Source organism: Ascaphus truei, chromosome 8 (assembly GCF_040206685.1).
Source record: "Ascaphus truei isolate aAscTru1 chromosome 8, aAscTru1.hap1, whole genome shotgun sequence".
Taxonomy (NCBI): domain Eukaryota; kingdom Metazoa; phylum Chordata; class Amphibia; order Anura; family Ascaphidae; genus Ascaphus; species Ascaphus truei.
Window position 1 is genome coordinate 36,063,134 of NC_134490.1, and position 12,218 is coordinate 36,075,351.

General features: G+C 48.0%; 1 protein-coding gene across 1 annotated transcript in view; it reads left to right on the plus strand.

The window, feature by feature from the left end:
- Window positions 1-12,218, plus strand: part of LOC142501463 (thimet oligopeptidase-like) — a 55,182-nt gene that overhangs the window by 33,136 nt on the left and 9,828 nt on the right. Inside the window, exons 5-8 of the mRNA XM_075611415.1 lie at window positions 8,184-8,286; window positions 8,484-8,644; window positions 8,725-8,860; window positions 9,466-9,832. Of these exons, the coding sequence (XP_075467530.1) occupies window positions 8,184-8,286; window positions 8,484-8,644; window positions 8,725-8,860; window positions 9,466-9,832 (767 nt within the window). The remainder of the gene's footprint in view (window positions 1-8,183; window positions 8,287-8,483; window positions 8,645-8,724; window positions 8,861-9,465; window positions 9,833-12,218) is intronic.

Genomic DNA, 12,218 nt, shown 5'->3' on the forward strand with positions numbered 1-12,218 from the left:
TGGTATGACCGGCATGCCCGTAGCAGAGAATTCATCCCAGGACAGCAGGTGCTTGTTCTCAAACCCACTCAGGAGAACAAGTTAATGGCTGCCTGGTCTGGACCGTACCCGGTCATCCGAAAGGTGAATGAGTGCAACTATGTTGTACAGTTAGAGCCTGAGAGGCACAAGACATATCACATTAACATGTTGAAAGAGTACAGAGCACCGAGTATGGGAGCAGTGATGGCCATTTGTAGCCCACTGCTGGAGGATCCGGCGAGCAATGCTCTGCCTGATCTCCTAGGGGAGGCTAGGCAGGGACACACTGTGGAGCAGGTGGAGATAGGGGCACAGTTGAGTGCTAGGCAAAAGGGAGAAGCCAGGGACATGCTAGCTAAGTATAGGGCCCTCTTCACTGACATGCCAGGGACCACACATCTCACCAAACAACCAATGCACACAGGGGACCTGCGGCCTCTGCATAAGCACGCTTATAGAGTGTCAGCAGAGGTCAAGACGAGTATGGAGAGGGAGACAGAGGAGATGCTGACCCTAGGGGTAATTACTCCGTCCCAGAGTCCTTGGGCAATTCCTGGGACTCCCATTTAGGACATGTAGCTGCAGTGCTAGATAGGATCAGGGAGGCTGGGCTTACCTTGAAACCCACTAAGTGTATGGTAGGGATGGCAGAGGTCCTGTACTTAGGGCACAGGGTGGGTGGAGGGCACCTCAAACCAGAGCCAGCCAAGGTAGAAGCCATAGTTCAGTGGCCTGTTCCAAAAAACAAGAAACAGGTCATGGCATTTTTGGGCACCGCAGAGTACTATAGGAAGTTTGTCCCACAATACAGCGCCGTGACCAAACCCCTGACTGATTTGACTAAGAAGCAACTGCCTGTGCTTATTACCTGACTCCTGCCAGTGAAACTGCTTTCCAGGCACTGAAAACTGCGCTTGCTGGGGCCCCCATACTGGCTGCCCCAGACTATACCAAACATTTCCTCATACAGACTGATGCCTCGGACTATGGCATTGGGACTGTGTTGAGCCAAGTGGGGGACGACGGTAGAGAGCACCCTGTGGTGTACCTCAGCCGAAAACTACTTCCCAGAGAGGTGGCCTATGCCACCATTGAGAAAGAGTGCTTGGCCATTGTGTGGGCACTCAAAAAACTCCAGCCCTATGTGTATGGAAGGGCTTTCACGGTCCTCACAGACCACAACCCCCTGAGTTGGCTGCAGAGGGCATCAGGGGAGAATGCCAAATTGCTAAGGTGGAGCTTGGCCTTGCAAGAGTTTGAGTTTACTATTCAGCACAAAAAGGGTAGTGAAAACAGCAATGCTGATGGACTTTCACGTCAGGACTATCCCTCTGAGACTGAGTTTGTTAAGGGTGCCAGCAGTGCCCCACTCCCCGTTAGGGCCAGTGTTATCTTCTTGTCTGTTAATTGTACTATATTGCTGTGTTCACCTTATTTAAGGAATAAATTATATTTTCTTATATCTAAGCCTCGTCCAGTTCAACCCAGATATTTGGTGTTCATTATATCTTGTCATATGCTACCGTGACAGGGAGGTTCTTATTCATTGTCACCTCCGGAGACCAGGGCCATGAAGGATTATATCCAGGAAAATTTATAGAGGGAGTTTATTCGCAAGTCTTCATCGCCCGCGGGTGCGGGTTTCTTCTTTGTGAAGATAACGGATGGATTGCTCAGACATTGTATCGATTACCGGGGACTCAATAAAATCACAATCAAGAATCTATAGCCTTTGCAATTGATTTTTGAGCTATTCGACAGACTACAGGGGTCCACCGTTTTTACCAAGTTAGAGGAGCATACAGCCTGGTAAGAATTCGTCAGGGGGATGAGTGGAAGACACACTTTAACACTTGGGATGGACTTTATGAGTATCTAGTGATGCCTTTCAGTCTTTGTAATGCGCCCATAGTATTCCAGGACTTTGTAAACAAAGTTTTTAGAGATCTTCTCGATCAATACGTTATAGTCCACATGGATGGATGACATACTGATCTTTTCCAAGACTGCATGGGAACATCTGGGACATGTTAAACAGGATTTCCAATGATTACGGGAGAATCATCTATTCGCCAAATTGGAGAAATGACTCTTCCATCAGAATACGACGTCCTTTTTGGGATACATCAGCTCCGACACTGGTATTGCCATGGACCCAGCTAACGTGAAGGCAGTGGTGGATTGGCCTTGCCCCATGACTCTCAAAGCCGTAAAACGGTTCTTAGGTTTTGCTAACTATTATCGGAGATTCATCCCAAAAATTTCCTCCGTTCTAGCACCTATTATGGCACTGACACAAAAAGGAGCCGCTCCTGCGCTTTGGTCCTCTGCAGTCATTCAGGCATTTGAAAGACTGAAGAAAGCTTTTGTGTCAGCTCCCGTGCTCGTGCATCCCGATCCAGGATTGCCCTTCACGTTCGAGGTGGACACTTCTGATGTCAGGTCCGGAGCAGTATTGTTCCAAAGAAAGACTCCTCAGACCAGACTTCACCCTTGTGCGTTTTTTTTCCAAGAGGTTTTCATCCGCCGAACAAAACTACGATGTTGGCAATCGCAAACTTTTGGCCATTAATATGACATTAGATGAATGGAGGAACTTACTCGAGGGCACAGAAAATCCTGTCACCATACTGACAGATCATAAGAACTTATTATATATCAAAGGTGCACGTCGCTTGGGATAACGACAGGCGCGCTGGTCATTATTTTTTTTCCCGTTTTAATTTCATTATTTCATACCTGCCAGGCTTTAAAAATGTAAAGGCAGATGCTCTCTCTCGACAATTCCTGGTAGAGGACAAGGCAGATGATCGACAGGAGACCATACTTCCCCCCAGCATGTATACTCACCGCTAATACATGAGACTCTTTACAAGACATCACACAAATGTATAACGGAGGGTCTCAAGGTCCCACTGGGACACTTATTCATAGCACCAGCATTTCGAAGGAAGGTACAGGAATGTGGTCATTCATGCAAGAGTTCTGGTCATCCAGGTACTAGAAAGAAGATTGATCTTTTAGAATGGACCTTCTGGTGGCCAGGGATGCGTAAGGACATAGAGAATTTCATTACCCCATGTGCTACGTGTGCCCAAAAAAAAACCTCCCATAACAGACCATCAGGCTTGCTTCAACCTCTTCCGATCCCTGATCGTCCATGGACTCAACTCTCCATGGTTTTCATTGTGGAGCTACCGGGGTCCCAAGGAAAGAATTCCATTTTGGTCATAGTCGACCGCTTCGCAAAACAGGCCAATTCCGTCCCTCTTAAAGGCCTACCTAATGCCCTCAAGTTATCCAAGATCTTTATGAAGGAAGTGTTCCACCTTCATGGCGCTCCCCAGGTCATTGTGTCTGATCGAGGTTCACAATTTATGTTGAAGTTCTGGTGGGCCTTCTGCAAACAACTAGGGATCTCCCTACACTTTTCTTCTGGCTATCACGCCCAGACTAATGGCAAAAGGGAGCGGGCGAATCAATCCCTTGAGCAGTTCAGTTACTGCTTCATTTCCGATGCCGAGGACAACTGGGTAGATCTCTTTGCCGTGGGCCGAATTTTCCCATTACAACCTACGGAATGAGTCAACTCAGGACTCACCATTCTTTTCCACCTTCGGTTTCCATCTCTCAGCGCTTTCCACTGCAGGACCTGGATCCGGGGTACCAGCAGTGGATAATAGGATCTGCATCTTCAAGAATCATGGAGTAAGATTCAGGAGAACCTCAGAAAGACAGTCTCCATGCAGACAAGGCAAGTTTACCGGCATCGCCGTGAAGCCCCTACTTTCATTCCAGGACAAAAGGTATGGCTGTCCACGAAGAATATTTGATTAAAGGGTCCCACTGCAAAATTGGCACCCAGGTTTATTAGCCCATTTCCCGTCATCGAGAGGGTCAATTCGGTGGCCTACCGGCTGCGGTTGCCAGCATCTTTCACATGTCTCTTCTCAAACCCTTCATCCAAGATTCTCAGTTTCCTGCTTCTACGTCTCCTCCTAAGCCTCTCTTGATCGAAGGCCAACAAGAATTTGAGGTGCAATCGGTTCTGGACTCCAGAATTACCAGGGATAGACTCCACTACCTGGTCCATTGAAGGGGTTTTGGCCTGAAGAACGCCCATGGATTCCCCGCGATCAAGTACATGCTCCTATGCTAATTCAGGCCTTTCATTTGAGGTACCCTTCTAAACCATCCCTGGGATGCCCGGAGGTGCCCCTGAAGGGGGGGGGGTACTGTCAGGATCGGGATTAGACCCCGCCCCATGACTTTTATTTATTTTATTTATTTATAAAATATTTTACCAGGAAGTAATACATTGAGAGTTACCTCTCGTTTTCAAGTATGTCCTGGGCATAGAGTTAAGACAAATAATACATGGTTACAAATACAGTTACATAAATGAACAGGGTATACATTATATACAAGACATTGCATGCACAGTTAAAGAAAATATATATTATGGGTTTATGAAACAGTTACAGACCAGATTAAAATGTTTGACAGCCTTAGCTTTGAAAGAACTTAAACTGGTGGTGGATTTGAGAGTCTCCGGTAGGTTGTTCCAGTTTTGGGATGCACGGTAAGAGAAGGAGGAACGGCCGGATACTTTGTTGAGCCTTACCTCACGACATCACGAGTGACACACGTCAGTTGCAACCTGCACGCAGGCGCCGCACTGGTAGGAAGGGAAACACCGAAGGGACCGTCTCCAAGCTCCATTCCGTGACAACATGGGCAATGCATGGCGCACGCTAACTATGCACAGACGCTGTGTGGACACTGGCAAGCAAGGGGTTCATTCACTCAACTATTCCACAGTTGCTACTCACTCCGCCCCTGCCAATCAGTACACAGTACACTTGTGATTACTTATTGCTCACAGCTCCCTGCTGCTTCTCCATTGGCTGCTTGTTCTTTAAAGGCTCGGCCAGTCCTCTAGCAAACTGGCTGAGCATAAAATCTGTTCTAGTGACTTGTGCTTACCTCTAGCTTCCTGCGGCCCTGCCTTTGTCTTGTGTACTTCTTGTATTTTTGACCTTAGCTTGCACCCGAACACCTTCCTTCTCTGACCCCTGGACCACGGCTATGGTCACGACAATTCTACATTCTATACCCCTGGACCCCAGCACTGCACAATGACTATCCGATCTCTCCAATCCTAGACCACGGGAAGTACCTCTACCAATCTGACTTCTCCTACCCTGACCCAGCTACACAACTACTACTCTGCACTCCGGACATGGCTGCTCGGTTGCAGGTCAGTGGCTACTGACATCTCCACCTCAGCCTCGCGGTCTGGCCTTGTTTGTGGTGAGCACAAGTTACAGTAATGTGCACTATATTGTAATATTCAATCGCTCCAAGTCCCATTGGGAGAAAAGCGCTATATGAAATAAAGTTATTATTTAAAGGCTCTAGCTTAATTGTACTGTACTGTAAGATATATCCCTTTAAAATAACACAGTTATATTGTGTTGTAATATGGGTTCACACATATTTTAAGAATGCTCAAGTTTTTCAAACTGATGAACAAATGAAAGGAAGTAAATATTTGTGTTGCAAATGGAATTATATATGTATATATTATATTATATTACTAGCTGATATACCCGGCGTTGCCCGGGATGTAATTTTGGGGGGGCGGGCGACGGGGTTGGGCTTCCCCCCCTTGACAGCTAGGTGGGTGACTGAGTTGACTGAGTGTGAGGGTGACTGAGTGGGTGTGTGGGTGGATGGGTGACTGAGTGGGTGGGTGACACTTGACTGAGTGGGTGACTTTGGGTCGGTGGGTGGGTCAGTGACTGGGTGACTTTTTTTGGGTCGGTGACTGGGTGACTTTTTCTGGGTCGGTGACTGGGTTCGTCAGTGACTGGGTTGGGTGGGTGGGTCAGTGGTTGGGTGGGTGGGTCGGTGAGTGGGTGGGTTTTGGTCTGTGACTGAGTGGGATTTGGTCTGTGACTGAGTGGGTTTTGGTCGGTCGGTGAGTGGGTGTGTGGGGTCGGTGAGTGGGTGGGTGGTTTTGGGTGACTGACTAAGTGGGTGACTGAATGGGTGAGTGAGTGGGTGACTGACTGGGCGTGTGGGGGGTGACTGACTGGGTGGGTGGGGTGACTGACTGACTGGGTGGGTGGGGTGACTGACTGACTGGGTGACTGGGTGGGTGGGGTGACTGACTGACTGGGTGACTGGATGGGTGGGGTGACTGACTGACTGGGTGAGTGGGGTGACTGGGTGGGTGGGGTGACTGGGTGGGTGGGGTGACTGACTGAGTGGGGTGACTGACTGAGTGGGTGACTGACTGAGTGGGTGACTGACTGGGTTGGGTGACTGCGTGGGTGGTTGACTTTGACTGGGTGGGTGGTTGACTTTGACTGGGTGACTGGGTGACTGGGTGACTGGGTGGGAGATGGTGGGTGACTGGGTGACAGTGGGTGGGTGGGTGACAGTGGGTGGGTGGGAGACGGTGGGTGACAGTGAGTGGGTGGGAGACAGTGGGTGACAGTGGGTGGGTGGGAGACGGTGGGTGACTGGGTGACAGTGGGTGGGTGGGAGACGGTGGGTGACGGTGACAGTGGGTGGGTGGGAGACGGTGGGTGACTGGGTGACAGTGGGTGGGTGGGAGACAGTGGCTGGGTGGGAGACGGTGGGTGACTGGGTGACAGTGGGTGGGTGGGAGACGGTGGGTGACTTACCTTGACCGGGTGGTGGTTCCTGGCGGCAGACGGTTCCCCTCCTGGCACTGATATCCCTGTGGCATCTGGTTGGGGCAGGAGGTGGGTTCGGGAAGTTGGCGGGGGGGGCAAGAGTGGCAGGCTGGCGCAGGAGGGCCGCGCTTCCCCTCCGTTCCTCCTTGGGAGCGAGGGGGGAGTAGCCTGGAGTTTGCGGCTGGCGCAAGAGGGCCGTGCCGCGCTTCCCCTCCGTCCGGGAGCCGGTGCAGGGCGGCGCACGTGAGTGTGATGGTGCGGCTGGGGATGTTGTGGAGCGTCCGGGTTTGGTTGAGGCGGGGGGGGGAGAGTGAGGCCACCAGAAGGGGGGGTTTGTGTGCCACGGGAGGGTTTGGGGGGGGGGTGCGGGCTACGGGAGTGTTTTGTGTGGGGCGGCTGGGATACAGGAGGGCTTGCGGCGTCCGGTGAAGCACTGATGTGGCAGGAGGGTGAAGGTGAGGTGTGTGGCCCCCGGAGGGGGGTTGTTGCGTCCCACGGGAGGTGTTGGTGTGTTTGCGGGCTACGTGCGGCTTTGGGGGGGGGAGTTGTGGGCCACGGAAGTGTTTGGGGGCGGGTGCGGGATACAGGAGGGGTTGCGTTCCACGGGAGTGGTTGTGGTGTGTTGCATGCTATGGGAGGCTGGGTGCGGGGGGGTTGCGGGCTAGGTGAGGGGTTGTTGCGGCCTCCGGAGGGGAGGGACTGTGTTGCGTGATAGTGGCGGAGATGCGGGCGTTGTCTGGTGGTGATCAGGTTCTGTGGCTGTGAAAGTGAGTAGCAGTGTGTGTATGTTTGCTGGGGGTGTGTCGTGTTTTGGCGGTGAACGTGCGGTCCGGCATGGTTGTGTTGAGGTGAAGGGGAGGGGTGTTGGCAGGAGTGTGTGCGGGTGGTAGAGGGGCTGCGATACCGGGAGAGGTCTGGCGTGCGGTCGTGGTCTGCATTGGTGGGGGGTGGGGGGTTGCTAAGAGGCGGTGGCTGTCGGTGTGTGCTCCGTGAGCGTGTGGTGTGTGGAGGTGATCGTGCGCTGTTGTGTGAGCGTGGGGCGTGTTGCAGTGGTGAAAACAATATATATATATATAGATAAGAGCCTGTACCTGATTCTGCAGTTCTTTTGGTGGTATCAGGCGGTGAGGGTTTTGTGGGTTGAGAGGTGAGAGCTGTGAAGCGTTCCCAAAGCTCAGTGAGGGCTGGGAGAGTGTGGCAGTGGTGTCGGTGTGTTGGCCGCAGGCCAATGAGAGGTGTGCGGGGGCGGGCGGGCCAAGGGAGCCATCTCATTGGCTTGAGACGGAGTGACGGGCCAAAGGTCCAATGTGATTGCCCCTAGACACAGGGAGACACAGGACGGACAGACAAACACACATACAACGGTTTAAGAGAGATATATATATATATATATATATATATATATATATATATATATATATATATATATATATAATTTTTGTTTGTTTGTTTCAGAAAATGATATCAATCAAGAAAAATATTAGCAAGCTTTGCATTGATTTCAGCAAAAACTTGAATGAAGATATCACATTCCTTGCCTTTTCGAAACATGAGCTGGGTAAGTTCTTCACCCCTGTCTGTCACGCAGTGTGCTGAAGGTTCTCTGTTCCTTGGAATATGAAGAGACCAGGCAGACATAACAGGAGAGATCTGCAGTTTTATAGACACATGTTGAGCTCTCACATTCTGCCTCATGCCCTCCAGGTTTCAGTTGGTAGGATTCTCCTGACTGATTAGAATCCATTTGTTTTCTAGGAGGGCTCCCTGATGACTACCTGAACGCCTTGGAAAAAGCAGAGGATGGAAAGTTAAAGGTCACCTTGAAATACCCTCACTATTTCCCCTTGATGAAAAAGTGTCACATTCCACAGACTCGGCAGAAGGTGGAGAAGGCTTTCAACTCCCGGTGCAAAAAGGTCGGTACGAATGTTCTCTATAGTGTAGAACCTAATCATAAACATCTCAACATCTGTGGTCCTGGTATCTCCTCTTCTAGGAGAACAGCCTGATCCTGAAGAAGCTGGTAGAACTAAGGGAACAGAAAAGCAGCATCCTCGGGTTTAACACTCATGCTGATTTCATTCTTGAGATGAACATGGCGAAGAACAGCAAGACGGTCAAGACGTTCCTAGGTAGGGACTTGTTTATCTCTGTCCTCAAAAATGTCATATGGCATAGGAGTATTGTGTCTAAAACAGCAGATGTTTCCTATAGAACTTGGAAAACATTTGGTCATGGAAATTAATATGATCTACTGCAGAGGTGGTCAACTCCAGTCCTCAAGGGCCACCAAGAGGTTAGGTTTCCAGGATATCCCTGTTTCAGCACACGTGGCTCAGTCTTAGAACAACTGATTGAGCCACCTGTGCTGAAACAGGAATATCCTTAAAACCTGACCTGTTGGTGGCCCATGAGGACTGGAGTTGGTCACTCCTGGTCTACTGTGTACTGTTCCTCTATACTCTTATTGCCCCCAAAATGTGAAACCCTGGCTAAACCTGTCATATTTACAGTATGTGCAATATTTACCTCGTTACTCTTCATCCTGCAGTAATAACCAACAGCCGTGTCAAGGGAATTATGGGCAGACAATGGGAACCAGAAGTAAGGGTCAGAGTTAGAAGTGTAGCCATGCTTCGTATTACTTTATACTGGAACTTGTTCATCGTGATGGAGGTCAGGTTTCTCAGCATTCAGCTTCTTGCACATGCAGTGTGTTTGTGTGTATCCTTTTCAGATGAGTTATCCCAAAAGCTGAAGCCCTTGGGGGAGCAGGAGAGGTCAGTCATATTGGAGCTGAAAAGGAAGGAGTGTGAGAAACGAGGACTGGACTTCAATAACCAGATCAATGCCTGGGACATGCAGTACTTTATGAACCAAGTGGAGGAGACCACCTACAGCGTGGACCAGAATCTGCTCAAGGAATTCTTCCCCCTGGAGGAGGTGACCTCTGGTCTACTGAATATTTACGAAGACGTACTGGGTGTGACCTTTCACCTGGAATGGAGACCTGCAGTTTGGCATGAGGATGTATCTCTATTCTCTGTGAGAGAAGCAGTCACAGGACAACTCCTGGGAAAGTTCTACCTGGATCTGTATCCCCGGTACGTTTTTCAGGACTTTATCTGACACTGTTATTTCTGGTCTGAATAGTTTGTGGCCAGGGTACCTCTCACACAGACCTGCTCTCATCTCTCCCGTAGCTAACTTTCTTTGGATATTAGCCACTGTCACAAATGGAACACGTGTGGGCATGTGACTTGTTTATGTGACAAGGGTTAATACACACAGCTATTCAGCTGATGCATTTATTTCCCCGCATAGGCTCTAAACTGAGTAATATCTCCCCTCAATCCGTCACAAATATAACCTTAAACTCATTGCCACCACCAAGGAGTTACCACTAAGGGGTCCTCGGACCCCTGTTAATTTGTTAAAAAATATGATTAACACACAAATCTATTGTAGCAGAATGTGTCCGAAAATGCAGTTACTCTTTAAAACGTGCAAAATTCAATTAGGGCAAAAGATTCACCCCCTGCTGTGTCTATTTTAGTCATCTCAATTTGTAAGAATTAGGTTAAAGCCATATTTGAATTGTCTGTCTCTAAATCACCCCTTGATGTGTCTCTCACTGTACCTAATTTCAACTTGTAACACCTAGGCAGGACAACAGCCTGTTTAGAAACACCATTTGGTTTTATGTGCTTCACGTGCTAATTGAGTTGTCAGGCTAGCACCTAAATCAGTCAGGTGACTTGTAAGACCTATGTACATAGTTACATAGAGGTTGAAAAAAGACATACGTCCATAAAGTTCAACCTATGCTAAATTTAGACAACAGATACTTTATCCTATATCTGTACTTACTTATTGATCCAGAGGAAGGCAAACAAAAAAAACAGATATCCAATGATATCTCATAAGGGGAAAATAAATTCCTTCCTAACTCCAAGAATTGGCAATTGGATTAATCCCTTGATCAACATCCTTCCCATGTATACTTATTTGGTATATCCTAGTATACCTTTCCTTTCTAAAAAGATGTCCAACCTTTTTTTGAACAAAACTATTGTATCTGACATCACAGTCTCCATGGGTAATGAATTCCACATTTTAACTTCCCTTACTGTAAAGAACCCTTTCCTTTGTTGTTGGTGAAATCTCCTTTCCTCCAACCTTAAGGGATGGCCCAAAGTCCTTTGTACTGCCCGTGGGATGAATAGTTCTTTTGAAAGCTCCTTGCATTGTCCCCGAATATATTTGTTTATAGTTATCATATCCCCTCTTAGACGCCTCTTTTCTAATGTAAACAAATCTAATTTAGATAGCCTCTCCTCATAAATTAGATTGTCAATCCCCTTTATTAATTTGGTGGCTCTTCTCTGCACTCTCTCTAGTTCCATAATGTCTTTTCTAAGGAGTGATGCCCAAAATTGTACTCCATACAGTATTCAAGGTGTGGTCTTACTAATGCTTTGTAAAGGGGCATAATTATGTTTACTTCCTTTCCATCCATTGCCCGTTTAATGCAAGATAAGATCTTGTTTGCCTTTGCAGCTACTGCATGACTTTGGGCACTATTGCTAAGCCTGCTGTCTACAAGCACTCCTAAATCCGTCTCCATCAAGGATTCCCCCAATTTATCCCCATTTAATTTGTAAGTCGCCTGTTTATTCTTGCTTCTCAAATACATAACCTTACATTTATCTATATTAAACTTCATCTGCCATTTACCTGCCCACATTTCCAGTCTCTCCAAGTCCTTCTGCTACTCCCTTACACAATTTAGTATCATCAGCAAAGATGAAGACTTTGCTCTCGATGCCAACCTCAAAGTCATTAATAAACAAGTTAAAAAGCAGGGGTCCCAGTACCGATCCTCGATCCACTCACGACTTTTGCCCAACCTGAAAAAGTTCCATTTATAACAACCCTCTGTTGTCTGTCCTTTAACCAGTTTTCAATCCAGGTGCATACAGCCGCTGCCCCTTTAATTCTAACACTTCACCGATATTTTCCGGAGACTTTTTCCGAATGCCACGTGCTTCGCCACGTTCGTGCGGCGTTCGTGCCGTATTAATGTCGCAAACAAGCTGGCGTCACCCGCGTTTGATCTTTTTAATGAGAATGTTTCGGATTTAATTGGTTGCAATTCTTCGCGTATCCGCCAGGTGGCAGATATTCATGAATTGTAATTCGCATGCGCTTCAGTAATGTGTCGACTTGCAGGTGTTTAAAAAATACCACAGTGGTCCTTTGTGAATTGACTTTGGTACTGAAGAAATTGTACAACATTGTATCTAATTAGGCGTTTCATATTAAAAACTAAATGCAAAGTGTCTGGTGTTCTATTCCATTGTCCAGAGAGGTCCAGAGATGAGTACACCACTGCAGTCCATGTTCAAAAAGCCAAACATAACGTACACTTATTTAATATGGTCAGCAATTAGTATAGCAGATGATAAGATGGCCACAGTTGGTCAAATT